The following is a 17,274-nucleotide window of genomic DNA, read 5'->3' as shown; positions in this document are numbered from 1 at the left end:
TGCCTTGCTTCAATCCACTGACAGCACGTCAACCCCTGTATACCACATGACTCCAATTCACTCTATTTCTTGCCCTCCTTTCACCCTCCTGCATGTTCAGGCCCCGATCACAAACAAAATCTTTTTCACTCCATCTTTCCACCTCCAATTTGGCTCCCTCTTTCCCCGTTCCCTCCACCTCCGACACATATATCCTCTTGGTCAATCTCTCCTCACTCATTCTCTCCATGTGCCCAAACCATTTCAAAACACCCTCTTCTGCTCTCTCAACCAATGGATCTTCTTAGAGGGTGGCCAATGCAGATTGGTTAGATAGGATTTTCGACGGATGTATGGATCATGGTGAGGTGCCTGAGGATTGTCGGAATGCATGTATTGTGCCTTTGTATAAAGGCAACGAAAATCAAGGGGAATGTTCAAACTGCAGATGTATAATTCTGTTGAGTGCACCTTTTATGTTGTATGGGAAAGTGGAAATTAAGAGAAAGTCATGTACAGAACATCAGAATGGAGATGAACAATGTGGTTTCTAGAGTGGGAGAATGTGTGTGGACCACCTATTGTTTTAAAGAAAGTGTGCAGAAAATGTGGCCTTTATGGATCTGGAGAAAGCATATGACAGAGTCGACAGAGATGCCTTGGGTAAATTTTTATGAATAAATGGTGTGGACGGAAAGTTACTTGAAGCAGAAAAGTTTTTTCACGAGTGTATGGCATGTGTGCTTGTAGGAAGAGTGGAGGGTGAGTGGCTCCATGTGGAGACAGGTCTGCAGCAGGGGTGTGCTGTCTCCATGGCTGCTTAATTTGTTTAATGATGGGGTGTGAAAGAGGTAAATTCAAAGGTCTTTGAGAAGGGCAAGTTTTCAATCTTTAGGGAGTAAGGGTTCCTTGGAAGAGTGTCGGATGTATACCGATAACACAGCAATAGAGGCAAATTCTAGCAAGAAACTGCAGAAGTTGGAGACAGTTTGGGCCTATGCAAAAAAAAAGGAAGGAAGTTGAGAGTTTATTATATTGCATAAAAGCAAGGTAAAGGGATGGGTTAGTTGAAGCAAGAGTTTGAATGGAGAAAATGTGGAAGAAGTGATGTGTTCTAGATACCTGGGTGTGGACATGGTAGTGAATGCATTTAAGAGAGTCCTGGGATGGCTGAATGGGCAAAGTTCTTGAAACATTGGGGAATGTATGGAAAATAGTCGTTGTCTGGGGAGGCAAAAATGGGTATGCTTTATGGTACAGCAGTCCTAATGTTACTGTATGAATGCAAGGCATTGGCCATAGATGAGGATGAATGAAGGAGGGAGGATGTCTTTCAACTGAAATGTCAGACAATCTTATGGTGTGCAAGGCGGTTTTAAATAATAAAAGGTTTATTGTGAGGTTGAGAGAGCCTTAGAGTAGCTGTTAAAATGGTTCAAGCATACAGAGAGTAAGGGTCGAGACTGATAAAGAGGATAAGTATCAGAAGTGAAGGGTACAAGGAAAATGGGGAGACCACATTAAAGACAGAAGGATGGAATCAAAATAATTCTGAGTGGTCAGGGCCTGAAGATGCAGAGGGGTGAAAAGTGTGAATGGGATAGAGTGAACTGGGGTCGTATGGTATAGAATGGAATAACATTCTGCCAATGGACAGAACTAGGGCATATGAGGCAGCACAAAGGAAATAACATAAAGGTCTGTGGGGCCTGGTTGTGGATAGGAAGCTGTGGTTTCAGTGCATTGTACACACACTCACATATTCTTTTATCATCAAACTTGATTGGCGTTTCCCACATCAGTGAGGTAGTGCCAGGAAACAGATGAATAGCCCATCCACTCATATACACATATATGTACATAACTGCCCACATATGCACATATACATACACATACATTACATACATACACATGTACATATTCATATGTGCTTGCCTTCATCCATTCCTGTCTTTATCCCACCCCACAGGTAAACAGCATCGCTATCCCCTGCTTCAGTGAGGCAGTGCCAGGAATACAGACAAAAGGGTCACATTCATTCACATTCAGTCTCTATCTGTCATGTGTAATGCACCAAAACCACAGCTCCCTATCCACATTCATGCCCCACAGATCGTTCCATGGCTTACCCCAGACGCTTCACATACCCTGGTTCAGTCCTTTTGAATCTCAACCCTGGTATACCATATTGTTCCAATTTACTCTATTCCTTGCATGCCTCTCACCCTCCAGCATGTATAGGCCCCAATCGCTCAAAATCTTTTTCACTCTATTCTTCCAGCTCCAATTTGGTCTCCCAGTTCTCTTTGTTCCCTCCACCTCTGACACATATATCCTCTCTGTCAATCTTTCCTCACTCATTTTCTCCATGTGTTCAAACCATTTCAACACACCCTCTTATTCTCCCTCAACCACACTCTTTTTATTTCCACACATCTCTCTTACCCTTTCAATACTTAAACCACCTCTCACCACATATTGTCTTCAAACATTTCCAACACATCCAGAGAAATGAACTAAATGTAAACCTGGAGCAAAGCTTGATCACTACAATAGCCTCTACTGGCCAGAATGGCAAAAGTCATCAGTGAACATCAACCCCACATTCCATATTGAGTTGTAAATAATTTTCAAACATTTTTGTTAGTCTTTTTCTTTTAGTATACAGAATTATAATCTATTGTCCAGCACTCAAATTATGCAAATTTTTCATAATTTGCATTGTCCTTCCAAATACAGAGTTTAATCTGTCATGAGAGTACTTGATGGTAGAAGGTAACAGGAGGAACAATAAAACAAAAAAGCTTGGACAACTGATACAAGGATACTTTATACATTCATTCTTTTTTTTTTTATTTTGCTTTGTCGCTGTCTCCTGCATTTGCAAGGTAGCGCAAGGAAACAGACGAAAGAAATGGCCCAACCCACCCCATACACATGTATATACATACATGTCCACACACGCAAATATACATACCTATACATCTCAATGTACACATATATATACACACACAGACACATACATATATACCCATGCACACAATTTACAGTGTCTGCCTTTATTCATTCCCATCGCCACCTCGCCACACATGGAATACCATCCCCCTCCCCCCTCATGTGTGCGAGGTAGCGCTAGGAAAAGACAACAAAGGCCCCATTCGTTCACACTCAGTCTCTAGCTGTCATGCAATAATGCCCGAAACCACAGCTCCCTTTCCACATCCAGGCCCCACACAGCTTTCCATGGTTTACCCCAGATGCTTCACATACCCTGATTCAATCCACTGACAGCACGTCAACCCCGGTATACCACATCGATCCAATTCACTCTATTCCTTGCCCGCCTTTCACCCTCCTGCATGTTCAGGCCCCGATCACTCAAAATCTTTTTCACTCCATCTTTCCACCTCCAATTTGGTCTCCCACTTCTCCTCGTTCCCTCCACCTCTCCGACACATATATCCTCTTGGTCAATCTTTCCTCACTCATTCTCTCCATGTGCCCAAACCATTTCAAAACACCCTCTTCTGCTCTCTCAACCACGCTCTTTTTACTTCCACACATCTCTCTTACCCTTACATTACTTACTCGATCAAACCACCTCACACCACACATTGTCCTCAAACATATATTTTTTTTTTTTTTTTTTTTTTATACTTTGTCGCTGTCTCCCGCGTTTGCGAGGTAGCGCAAGGAAACAGACGAAAGAAATGGACCCCCCCCCCCATACACATGTACATACACACGTCCACATACGCAAATATACATACCTACACAGCTTTCCATGGTTTACCCCAGACGCTTCACATGCCTTGCTTCAATCCACTGACAGCACGTCAACCCCTGTATACCACATGACTCCAATTCACTCTATTTCTTGCCCTCCTTTCACCCTCCTGCATGTTCAGGCCCCGATCACACAAAATCTTTTTCACTCCATCTTTCCACCTCCAATTTGGTCTCCCTCTTCTCCTCGTTCCCTCCACCTCCGACACATATATCCTCTTGGTCAATCTCTCCTCACTCATTCTCTCCATGTGCCCAAACCATTTCAAAACACCCTCTTCTGCTCTCTCAACCACGCTCTTTTTATTTCCACACATCTCTCTTACCCTTACGTTACTTACTCGATCAAACCACCTCACACCAAACATTGTCCTCAAACATCTCATTTCCAGCACATCCATCCTCCTGCGCACATCTCTATCCATAGCCCACGCCTCGCAACCATACAACATTGTTGGAACCACTATTCCCTCAAACATACCCATTTTTGCTTTCCGAGATAGTGTTCTCGACTTCCACACATTTTTCAAGGCTCCCAAAATTTTCGCCCCCTCCCCCACCCTATGATCCACTTCCGCTTCCATATATATATATTCATACAAAATATAAATCAATGTTAACTGACCAGTAGCTGGATAAAATGGAGTAAGAGGATCACCCTCATTCATAAGGACTGTCCCAAAAGGTGCAGCAGATGATGGCATAAAGGAGGAATTTGGGTAAACAAAGCCTGAGCCATCTGGAGCAAAATCTGCTGGATCACTGAAAAACACCACTCCTAAGGCTCCTCGTACTTCTGCTGTGAGTACCTGAGAAAGATATGGAAATCTGTAAGTAGAGATATCAAGTTGAGGCAGATTCAATGCACACTCAGTAAAAGTGTCTTTCTGGACGGGTCCCATGAATTTCCAAATGGTCAGTACAAATGCTGTCTCGTAGTGTTTGTAGGAGTACACCAATCAAATTTCCTGCAAAATGAGGGGCATGAAAAGCTCTGGTAAGCATGTTGGTTGTTGTTTGTTGATGATACAACACGAGCAGATTTGAGAGAAAAACTGCAAAAGTAGGTGGCTGTTTGGAAGTGTGTCTGAGAAGAAGTTTGAGAGTAAATGAAAATAAAAGTAAAGTTATTAGCTTTAGCAGGGTTGATAGACAGGTTAGTTGGGGTTGCAAGTTTGACTGGAGAAAAACTGGAGGAAGAAAGTCTTTTAGAAAACTGGGAGTGGACATTGCAGCAAATGGAACCATGGAAACAGGTCACAGGATGGGCGAGAAGGTTCTGGGAGCACTGTGGAATGTATGAAGAAAACATTACCGAGGAGGGCACAAATGGATTCGTACGAAGGTACAATATCTCCCTTCTTGTATTTCGATTTCTAAAAGAGATAACAGACAAAAGAGTCAAATGGGGAGCACTTATCCTCCTTGAAGGCTCAGCTGGGGTGTCTGAATGTGTGTGGATGTAACCATGATGAAAAGAAAGGATAGATAGGTAGTATTTTTCTGGAAAGAAACCTGGATGTTCCAGCTCAGAGTGAAATGAAGCTCAAGGGTTAAGGGGAAGAATGGTTTGGAAAAGTCTTGCAGGTAAAGTCAGGGGTTGGTGAGAAGACAAGAGCTAAGGAAGGAGTAGCACTACTCCTAAAGCAAAAGCTGCGAGTGTGTGTGATAGGGTGCAAGGAAGTAAATTCTAGATTGATGTGGGTAAAACAAAGTGGATGGAGAGTTTGGCGATTATTTGTGCTTATGCCCCTGGTCACAAGAAGAAAAATCTTGAGAACCAAGTGCTTTGGGAGCAGCTGAGCAATGTGTCAGCAATTTGGGTGCAAAAGACCAGGTATGTGATGGGCAATTTAAATGCGAAGGATAGTAATGTGGCAGTTCAGGGTATAACTGGTGTACATGGGGTATTCGGTGCTGGGAATGGAAATGGTGAAGAGCTTGTGGATTTGTGTACTGAGAAAAGACTGGCGATTGGGAATACCTGGTTTAAAAAGATATATACATAAGTATATGTATGCGAGTAGGAGAGATGGTTAAAGGGCATTACTGGATTACGTGTTATTTGTTAGGTGTTAAAAAGAGAGGCTTTTGGATGTTAATGTGCTGAGAGGGGCAGCTAGAGGGATGTCTGATCACTATCTTGTGGAGGCAAAGATTTATCCAGGTTTTTGAAAATGAAGAGAAAATGGTGACGAGAAGAGTGGTGAAAGTTTGTGATCTTGAAAAGGACACTTGTGCCTGGAAGTATCAGGAAAATCCAGGTTTTCGAAAATGAAGAAAAAATGGTGACGAGAAGAGTGGTGAAAGTTTGTGATCTTGAAAAGGACACTTGTGCCTGGAAGTATCAGGAAAGATTGAGTGTAGAATGACAAAAGGCGAGAGCAAATGACATGAGGAGAGTGGGTGAAGAATGGATTGTATTTAGGGAAGCAGCAATGGCATGTGCAAAAGATGCATGTGGTAAGAGAAAGATGGGAGGTGAGCAGATTACAAAAGGTAGCAAGTGGTGGGATGAAGAAGTAATTTGTTAGTGAAAGAGAAAAGAGAGGCATTTGGATGATACATACAAGGAAGGAGTGCAAATGACTAGGAGATGTATAAAAGAAAGTGGCAAGAGGTCAAGAGAAAGGTGCAAGGGTACAAAAAGAGGGCAAATGAGAGAGAATAAAAATGAGGGAGAATAAAAAGATGTTTTCGAAGGAGGTAAATATCATGCATAAGACAAGAGAACAAATGGGAACATTGGTGAAGGGGGCAAGGGGGAGGTAATAACAGGTAGTCATGAAGTGACAAGGAGCAAGTATTTTGAAGGTTTGTCGAATAAGTTTGATGATAAAGTAGCAGATGTAGGGTGTTTTAGTCAGGGAGGTGTGTGAAGTGAGAGGGGTCAGGGAGAATGGTTTGGTTAAGAGAGAAGAGGTAATAAAAGTTTTGCAAAAGATGAAATCTGGCAAGGTGGCAGGTCTTGATGGTATTGCAGATGATTTAAGAAAGGGGTTACTGTATTATTGATTAGTTGGTAATGATATTCAATGCATGTGTGGATAATAGTAAGTGCCCGAGGACTGGCAGAATGCATGCATAGTGCCATTGTACTAAGACAAAAGGGATAAAGGAGAGTGTTCAGACTATAGAGGCACAAGTCTGTCGAGTATTCCTGGTTAGTTAGAGGGGAGGGTATTGATTGTAGTGTATGAGAGAGCTTGGGAATTATGTCAGTTGTTGTTCTCTGATGATACAGCGCTGGTGGCTGATTTGGGTGAGAAACTGCAGAAGCTGGTGACTGAGTTTGGTAGTGTGTGAAAGAAGAAAGCTGAGAGTAAATGTTAATAAGAGCAAGGTTATTAGGTACAGTAGGGTTGAGGGACAAGTCAATTGGGAGGTAAGTTTGAATGGAGAAAAACTGGAAGAAGTGAAGTGTTTTAGATCTCTGGGAGTGGATTTGGCAGCGGATGGAACCATGGAAGCGGAAGGGAATCATAGGATGGGGGAGGGGACGAAAGTTCTGGGAGCATTGAAAAATGTGTGGAAGTCAAGAACGTTATCTTGGAAAGCAAAAATGGGTACTTTTGAAGGAATAGTGGTTCCAACTATGTTATATGGTTGTGAGGCATGGGCTATAGATAGAGTTATGCGAAGGAGGGTGGATGTGCTGGAAATGAGATGTGTGAGGACAATATGTGGTGTGAAGTGGTTTGATTGAGTAAGTAATAATAGTGTAAGAGAGATGTGTGGTAATAAAAAGAGTGTGGTTGAGAGAGCAGAAGAGAGTGTTTTGAAATGGTTTGGTCACCTGGAGTGAATGAGTGAGGAGAGATTGACCAAGAGGATATGTGTGTCAGAGGTGGAGGGAATGAGGAGAAGTGGGAGACCAAATTGGAGGTGGAAAGATGGAGTGAAAAAGATTTTGAGTGATCGGGGCCTGAACATGCAGGAGGGTGAAAGGCGTACAAGGAATAGAGTGAATTGGAACGATGTGGTATACCGGGGTCGACGTGCTGTCAATGAATTGAACCAGGGCATGTGAAGTGTCTGGGGTAAACCATGGAAAGTTCTGTGGTGCCTGGATGTGGAAAGGGAGCTGTGGTTTCGGTGCATTATTACATGACAGCTAGAGACTGAGTGTGAACGAATGTGGCCTTTGTTGTCTTTTCCTAGCGCTACCTCGCACACATGAGGGGGGAGGGGGTTGTTATTTCATTGTGGCGAGGTGGCTATGGGAATGAATAAAGGCAGACAGTATGAATTATGTACATGCGTATATATGTATATGTCTGTGTGTGTATATGTATACGTTGAGATGTATAAGTATGTATATTTTCGTGTGTGGCCCAACCCACCCACATACACATGTATATACATACACATCCACACACACACGTATACATACCTATACATTTCACTGTCAATTAATATTCTTACATACAGTTTTCCCGGTATACTTAAGACTTGTTCCGCTATAATTGCTACATTCATCCTTAGCACCTTTTCCCTCTGAATAAAGGAATGATAATAGCTTTCACCCAATCCTCAGGCACAACCTTCTATTTCCATGCTAAATTACATACAAGATGCATCCTTTCACACTTTCTTCTCTATATTTCAGCCATAATCCCATCCAATACCTTCAGCCTCAGTATTGCCCTTCTTATATCCCTTTTTGATATAGGACTTTGCACTTGTATCCTCTTCCTTCCATCCTTCATACCTATGCATGTAACTGCTGCCGCCTTCCCTTCTCCCACATTCATCCATTCTTCAAAGTACTCTTTTCATCTTTTCACTTACTCCTTTTGATTCATCAACTCCCCTTCCTTACTTCTTACATTAACATTTCCAATCTCATATCCACCTCTTTCCTTTATCACTTCCTTCCAGTATAGTTTCTTATCCCAAAACTTTCCACTTAACTTCCTTCCAAAGTCTTCATCTACTCTTTCTTTGCTTTCCTCTATCAGCTTCTTAAAATTCCATTTCCATACTTTATATTCTCATCTCCTTTGCAGAACCTCCACTGGTACATTTCAACCAAGCAATATATGACATGCCTTTTTCTTCTCTTCCACAGCATTTCCAACCTGTCAACCATGCACTGCCCTTTTCATTCCTATATCTCAAGACAATGTACCCAACTACTAATTCTACAACCTTTAAAAGGATTTCTCTAAACATTCAAAACACCTCACTTACACATGCCTGCACCCCTACAATCACTGCTCTTCCATCTAAGCTTCCTTTCATATTCCTCCCTGCATTCTTTCCAATTTATCTTCTTGCTTGTCAACACTTTTAACTCTCCATTCTTCCTTACACCATACCACTACTTCTCCCTAATCCTCATCCCCACAAAAACTGCGAAATGGTCAGTCTCATATGAATCCTCTCAACTTTAGCATCTAGCACAGCCTTTCTCAATCTTTCATCCAGTGCTAGATAAAGCCTTTTGCTCTTCTCTTCCATCATTCCTCATCCACATCAATCATCTTTCACCTCAATAAAGTACTTACCGTATTAGCTCTGAAAATTCTACCATAGCGGGCAAGGATTATCTTGCCAGACACATCAACACCCTCTGTTGCCAGGAAGTCAAAATCCTGTCGACGACCATAGTATGCATACACCACCTCACCCTGCAAAATGAGTTATTACACACATCACTAAATAATCAAGATGTAAAAGGGCTAAAGGAATTTACTACATTTACATGTCAGTTGTGTGTATGGATATAACCATGATGAAAAGGGAGAGATAGGTAGCAAGTTTGAGGACATGATCCTGGATATTCTGGCTCGTAGTTAGAAAAAAAGCAGCAGCTAAAGGGGAAAAGAGAAAATTGGTTTGGCAATACCTTCATGGGTAAAGTAAAGGGTTAGAAAGACAAGAGATAAGGAATGGGAAGCAATGCTGCTGAGGGAGGAGTTGTAGGACTGCAAATGTAAAACTGGGGATGAAAAGACTAAAGAATGGTAGAAAGTGCTCTGGGAGAAGCTTGGTAAACATGTCAGAAGTTTCGATGCAAGGGATTTAGTATTAGTGATATGCGATTTGAATGCAAGAGTGGGTAATGTGGCAGTTCAGGATATAATTGGGAGCATAATGTGAATAAGAATGGTGAACAGCTTATGCTTTTAAAAATAACAGGAATTGGAAAATACCAGTTTTAAAAAAGGGACATACAAAACTATTCATTGGCGAGTAGGAAAGATGAAAAGGGGTATTAATGACCTATGAAATGACTATGAAAAAGAGAGACTTGGATGTAAATATGTTGAGAGGGGCAACTGGTGGGATGTATGACACTAATTTGAAGGAGATTAGGGTGAAGGTTTGTAGAGGCTTTAAGAGATGATTATAAAAGTAAGCAAGCTTAGAAAAAAGCCCTGTGTGAGGAAATGCCAAGAGATATTGATGCGCAGAATGGCAAAAGGCAAGATTAAATGAAGCAGGGGAGTGGGTGAGGAGCGGAAGTTTAGGGAAGCACTCTTTACATGTGCTACAATATTGTGTGGCATGCTCAAGGTGGGAGATGGACAGGTAATTAACTAGTGAATGGTGGGATGATTAAGATGCTAATGAATTGAGGGATGATTAAGATGATAATGAATGATGAAGTGAGGTGCATAGGATTATCGACAGGGAGAGAGTGCAAGAGACAAGTAGATCAACAAGAGAAACTGGCAAGGAGTCAAGTGGAAGGAACAAGGGATGAAAAGTAGAAAATGTGAAATTTGGGGCAAGTATCGGCAAATTTTAAAGAGTTTAATGTTTTGGAAGAAGGGTAATACAAAATAAATGAGAACATCAGTGACGAAGGCATATGGGAAGTAATAAAATCCAGATCAAGGTGATGAAGCGAGTATTCTGAGGGGCTGTTTAATGTATTTGATGACACATTGGCAAACAAGGGAGGATTTGGACATGGAGGTATGCAGTGTGAGAGGGTCAGGAAAAGTGGTTTGGTGAAAAGAGTAGAGGTCATGAAAGCATTGTGTTTAATGGAGGGCAGCAAAATGGAGTGGATAGGACTGCACTAAATTCTTAAGTAGTGATCATAGTCATTGTTTTGTTAGCATTTTCAGTGAAAGTATGGCTCAAAGAAAGATGCCAGAGGATTGGTGGCATGCCTGTACAGTGCAGTTGTATAATTAGAAGTAGAACAAAAGTGAATATTCAAATTACAGAGAAATGGATTTGTTGAGCATATTTGTTAGGTTGTCTGGGAGAATGGTGTTCAAGATGGTGGCGGCATGCAGAGCTTCAGACTGGGGAGAAACAACATGGCTTCAAGATTGGTTCAGAATGTGTGGATCCCATGTTTGCTCTGAAAATTTTTTTGAAATATTTAGTGAATCTAAAGTACACTTGTATATGGCTTTTATGAATCAAAATTAAGGGTATAATGAGGTTGGTAATGATGCTCTGTACAAAGATAGGAGGTCAAGTGGTTCCAGGTGAGGGTGGGTCTGTGTCAGGATTGTGTGGTACCACCAAGACTAATTCATTTATGGGTATGGTGGTGAAGGAAGTGAATGCAAAGGGTCTTGGAGAGAGGAAAAAGTATGCAGTTCATTGGGCAAGTGGGTTTTTTTTTTTGGGGGGGGGGGGGGGGGATTGGAGCATGTCTGCCACTTGCTGATGACTGTGCTAGCAAATGATTTGAGCAAGAAACTGCAGAAACTAGTGCCTGACTTTGGCAATGTGTGAAAGAAGAAAGTCAAGGGTAAATGTGAAGAAAAGCAAGGTTGTTACATTTAGCAGAGAAGGAGGACAGGTTATTTCGAGTACGAGTTTGAATAGAAAGTACCTGAAGATGGCAGAATTTATAGATACCCCAAGAGTAAAAATGTCAGAAAATGGAACCATGGGAATGGAAGAGAGTCAAAGGGTGGGTGTGGGGGGCTAAGGTCTTGAGAGCAACAAGAAGTGCATGGAAGCTAAGTCACTCTCTTCAAGGGCAACAATGGGTAAGTTTGATAGTATAGCAGTTCTGCTGGTGTTTTATGAATGCAAGGCAGGAGCCTTAGACAAAAAATTTAGAGAATAGGGTGGATGTGTTTGAAATGAAATGAAATATTTGATATGTGGTGTGAACAAAGTTGATAGAGTAAGAAATGATAGGGTAAGAGAAGTGTGATAATAAGAGTATTCTGACAGTCGAAGAGGGTGCACTGAAATAGATGGACATCTTGGGAGAAAGAGCGAGGATTAGGATGAATATGAGGGTATAATACCAGAAGTGGTAAAAACAAGGAAAAGGGGAAACCTAAGAGGAGTGGAGGGATGGAATGAATGATACTTTGAAAGTTTAGAGCCTGAATATGCAGAAGCATGCAAGGTGTGCAAAGGATAGAGCAAATTGGAGCTATGCAGTACACAGGTGATGATATGCTGTAAATGGGATCAATCAGGGCAGATGAAGCTGTTGGCAGGAGCCATGGAAACATCTGGAGTTCTGGTTTTAGTGCATTATACATGACATCTACAAAATGAATGCGAGCATCCGAGGCAACTTCTTAGTTCTAGAAGCAAACCTGCTGATGCAAGAAAAGACAAACATCAGAAAAAAAATTTCACACGTTTGCAGTTTCCAGCATTAGATACATAGCACCAGGAACAAAGAGGCTGTATCCGCTCAGACCAATCAAAAACAGTCACCATCTTCTTTAATAATTTCAAGTGCAATACCATCCACTCCAGCCACCTTGCCACATTTCACTTTATGTAAGGCTTTCACCACTTTTCATATACATATAAATATTTTTTCACACGATCACAGTTTCCCAAGTATGCAAGGTAGCACCAAGAACAGACAAAAAAAAAAAAAAAGAAAGGCCATATCCACTCGTCCTCATTCTAGCTGTCTTGTGTAATGCGCCAAAACCCCAGCTCCATCCACAACCAGGCCCCACAGACCCTTCCATGTTTAACCCTGGATACTTCGTATGCTCTGGTTCAGTCCAATGACAGCACGTCAACCCCATTATGCCAGTGTTCCAATTCACTATTCTGTGCATACCTTTCATGCTCCTGCATGTTCAAGTCACAATCGAAATCTTTCTCACTCCACCCTTCCATCTCCAATTTGGTCTCCCCATTCTCCTTGCTCCCTTCACTTCCGATACATATACTCTATCAACCTTTCCTCTCATTCATTCCTTATGTCAAAACCAATTCAGCACAGACTCTTCAACTCTCTTAACCACACCTTTTATCACCTTGTATCTCTCTTACCCTTTCTTTACTTACTAGATCAAACCACCTCACCACATACTGTCCTCAAACATTTCATTTCGAACATATCCACCCTCCTCAGTACAACCTTATCTATAGCCTATGCCTTATATCCTTACATGTTGTAGGCTGTAGTTAAAGTACAGATGCAGTGAATATTGTCCGAAAAACCTTGCATGGCAGGTTAAAAGCAAGAAAGTGCAAGATAAAAGGTCATGTTATAAAGATGGTGTAGTGATGATGGCCTTTGCCCTGACCCATAAGATTCATATCGAAGGCAAATGCTGTCAATGGTGTATAGCGAAAATATTTAGTGATCAATGCAGTTACTGAAGATGAGCGTGAAATAAAGACAGTTTATGAAGATAGTTTGAACTAACCCCCAGTATGTTCCAAGCTAGGCTGAAGACGAGACACTGGCTAACTAAAAAAAAGGCTACTAAGCCTAAAGCTTTAGTGCAACAGTTTCTGGCACCACATTTGTCTGTTTCATAAAAACACTACAATTGTTTTGTTCAGTGTAAGGGCATGACTAAGTGGCAAAAGTAGATAATTAGTAAGTAGATAATGAAGTAGTAAGTAGATAATAAGTAGATAATGAAACACCCAGCAAAGATATTTCTTACAGTACATATCAAAGAAAAATACTTCATATACCTCAACATACATGAAATGACAAATTTGCATATCAATTTTGTAGGAACCTTGCAGGTTACTTGTAGAGGGTCAAAAAAGTTACAACTGTAAGAACATAGTGTAATAAAACAAAGTTTGGGTTTATCATAGACCAATCTAATAAAACGGCACCAGTAATTCACTTACCGTAACATCACCTTTGGCTGCATAGCCATTGAAGGTGAAGGGAACCTCAGTTGAAGCCTCCTCTGGGGCATACAGTGGCTTCTGTTTAGCTTCAGAGACCCACACCTCACTACCATCATCATTCAATATCCGCACCTTAAACATGGAGGTGATAACTGCAAAAATGCTATGGAGGCTGCTTTGAAGTGCACTTAAATTTTATAATCTGTATCAACTTGCAATTTTTTCTTCAAATTCAGTAATCTGTACCATGCAATTTTTCCTTCAAATTATATATGCTGTATTGAATTGCAATTTTTTTTCAAGTTCTATAGTCTGTACTGACTTGCAAATTATTTCTTCTATTCGGATGTACTTTATACTTGTAGAGAACTATACACATCCAAATCTACCACACTCATGCTAACTGAATGATTGTGTCTTAATCTTCCTCCTCCTCCATTTACCTCAAATACATATATGGAATTACAATGACCTCCTCCATTTACCTCAAATACATATATGGAATTACATTAACTTTTTTTTCACATGGTTACGTTCATTTATCCTCTCACACAATCAACCAATCTTAGTATACTTCATAACTGTCTTACCATATTTAGTGGAAACTCCAATTACACAGTTTGCACTAAACTATCAATCTATATCTTAAAACAAAGAGAATGTGAATTTCTCTAACATAAAAAGCTGCACTCATTTTGAATTTATTTATGAAGACATTTTCACATTTTGATAATCTAATTGAGAAGCACATTTCCAAAAATTTACCCATGAAATGAGAATGTAAAGTAAAATATCTTGCACTGCCACAAAAACATTACAGACATTACTCTTATGCTATGTTTATTAGAACAGCAAATCTCTATTCATATAATTACTTATAACAAATGTGAATAAAAATCAATGTTATTAGGTTCAGCAGGGTTGAGGGACAAGTTGGCTAGGATGTAAATTTGAATGGAGAAAAATTGGAGGAAGTGATGTGTTTTAGATATCTGGGAATGAAATTAGCAGTTAATGGAAACATGGAAGCAGAAGCCAGTCATAAGATTGGGGAGGGGTGGAGATTCTGGGAATACTGAAGAATGTGTTTAAAGGGAGAAAGTTATCTCAGAGGGTAAAAATGGTTATGCTTGAAGGAACAGTAGTTCCAACAATATTATGTAGTTGTGAGGCATGGGCTTTGGATAGGGTTTTGCTTCTCCAAATGTCAAGATTTTTCAATTCTTTCAAGACTTTTAGAGACTATCATTATAGATACTTTTTCTTTATCATTATGAGGTCAACAGAAAAAAAAGGTTGACCTTTCCACACTTTAGTCACCCTTGTCTTCACCAGGTCATTAACCCATCTTCTTCACATGTAGATACTTAAATGACTTCATCTTTAAGATATTGAGAAGTCTGACATTAATACATAAACTGATATGTGTGAGTTTGTCTGCCATTGGGTATGTGTGTGATTATTATCTGTGTTATGGGGAAAGAGTAATTTACACTTGTGTTGCCCCGTAGCTTATTCTCAGGTACCCATACATCTACCAGATGCACTGGAAATAAAATATTTGAGGACCACATGTGGTGTGAGGTTTTTTTTTTTTTTTTTTTTTTTTTTTATACTTTGTCGCTGTCTCCCGCGTCTGCGAGGTAGCGCAAGGAAACAGACGAAAGAAATGCCCCCCCCCCCCCATACACATGTACATACACATGTCCACACACGTGTATACATACCTACACAGCTTTCCATGGTCCACCCCAGACGCCTCACATGCCTTGATTCACTCCACTGACAGCACGTCAACCCCTGTATACCACATCGCTCCAATTCACTCTATTCCTTGCCCTCCTTACACCCTCCTGCATGTTCAGGCCCCGATCACACAAAATCTTTTTCACTCCATCTTTCCACCTCCAATTTGGTCTCCCTCTTCTCCTCGTTCCCTCCACCTCCGACACATTTATCCTCTTGGTCAATCTTTCCTCACTCATTCTCTCCATGTGCCCAAACCATTTCAAAACACCCTCTTCTGCTCTCTCAACCACGCTCTTTTTATTTCCACACATCTCTCTTACCCTTACGTTACTTACTCGATCAAACCACCTCACACCACACATTGTCCTCAAACATCTCATTTCCAGCACATCCATCCTCCTGCACACAACTCTATCCATAGCCCACGCCTCGCAACCATACAACATTGTTGGAACCACTATTCCTTCAAACATACCCATTTTTGCTTTCCGAGATAATGTTCTCGACTTCCACACATTTTTCAAGGCTCCCAAAATTTTCGCCCCCTCCCCCACCCTATGATCCACTTCCGCTTCCATGGTTCCATCCGCTGACAGATCCACTCCCAGATATCTAAAACACTTCACTTCCTCCAGTTTTTCTCCATTCAAACTCACCTCCCAATTGACTTGACCCTCAACCCTACTGTACCTAATAACCTTGCTCTTATTCACATTTACTCTTAACTTTCTTCTTCCACACACTTTACCAAACTCAGTCACCAGCTTCTGCAGTTTCTCACATGAATCAGCCACCAGCGCTGTATCATCAGCGAACAACAACTGACTCACTTCCCAGGCTCTCTCATCCCCAACAGACTTCATACTTGCCCCTCTTTCCAGGACTCTTGCATTTACCTCCCTAACAACCCCATCCATAAACAAATTAAACAACCATGGAGACATCACACACCCCTGCCGCAAACCTACATTCACTGAGAACCAATCACTTTCCTCTCTTCCTACACGTACACATGCCTTACATCCTCGATAAAAACTTTTCACTGCTTCTAACAACTTGCCTCCCACACCATATATTCTTAATACCTTCCACAGAGCATCTCTATCAACTCTAAATTATATGGGAGGGTATTGATTGAGAGGGTGAAGGCATGTACAGAGCATCAGATTGGGGAAGAGCAGTGCGGTTTCAGAAGTGGTAGAGGATGTGTGGATCAGGTGTTTGCTTTGAAGAATGTATGTGAGAAATACTTAGAAAAGCAAATGGATTTGTATGTAGCATTTATGGATCTGGAGAAGGCATATGATAGAGTTGATAGAGATGCTCTGTGGAAGGTGGTGTGAGGTAGTTTGATCAAATAAGTAATGAAGGGGTAAGAGAGATGAGCAGTAATGAAAAGTGTGTGGTTGAGGCAGAAGAGGGTGTTGAAGTGGTTTGGAGAACGAGTGAGGAAAGGTTGACAAAGAGGATGTGTCTGAAGTGGAGGGAACAAGGAGACCAAACTGAAAACAGAAGGATGGAGTAAAATAGATTTCAAGCAATCATGGCTTGAAAAAGTAGGATGGTGAAAGGCATACATGGTATAGAGTGAACTGGAATGATGTAGTATACTGGGATCAACATAGTGTCAATGGACTGAGCCAGGGCATGTGAAACATCCTGGGTAAACCATGGAAAGGTCTGTGGGTACTGGATGTAGAT

The 17,274-nt window shown here is 41.1% G+C and overlaps 1 protein-coding gene across 3 annotated transcripts in view; it reads right to left on the bottom strand.

The window, feature by feature from the left end:
* LOC139766822 (N-acetylated-alpha-linked acidic dipeptidase 2-like) overlaps positions 1-17,274 on the bottom strand; it is a 140,232-nt gene that overhangs the window by 90,664 nt on the left and 32,294 nt on the right. For all 3 annotated transcript variants that reach the window (XM_071695747.1, XM_071695748.1, XM_071695746.1), the window contains exons 4-6: positions 13,822-13,956; positions 9,276-9,398; positions 4,391-4,574 (exon numbers count right to left, since the gene is read on the bottom strand). In XM_071695747.1, the coding sequence (XP_071551848.1) occupies positions 4,391-4,574; positions 9,276-9,398; positions 13,822-13,956 (442 nt within the window). The remainder of the gene's footprint in view (positions 1-4,390; positions 4,575-9,275; positions 9,399-13,821; positions 13,957-17,274) is intronic.

Source organism: Panulirus ornatus, chromosome 58 (genome assembly GCF_036320965.1).
Source record: "Panulirus ornatus isolate Po-2019 chromosome 58, ASM3632096v1, whole genome shotgun sequence".
NCBI lineage: Eukaryota > Metazoa > Arthropoda > Malacostraca > Decapoda > Palinuridae > Panulirus > Panulirus ornatus.
The sequence above is the reverse complement of the archived record's forward strand: the minus strand, read 5'-3'. Positions and strand labels throughout refer to the sequence as shown.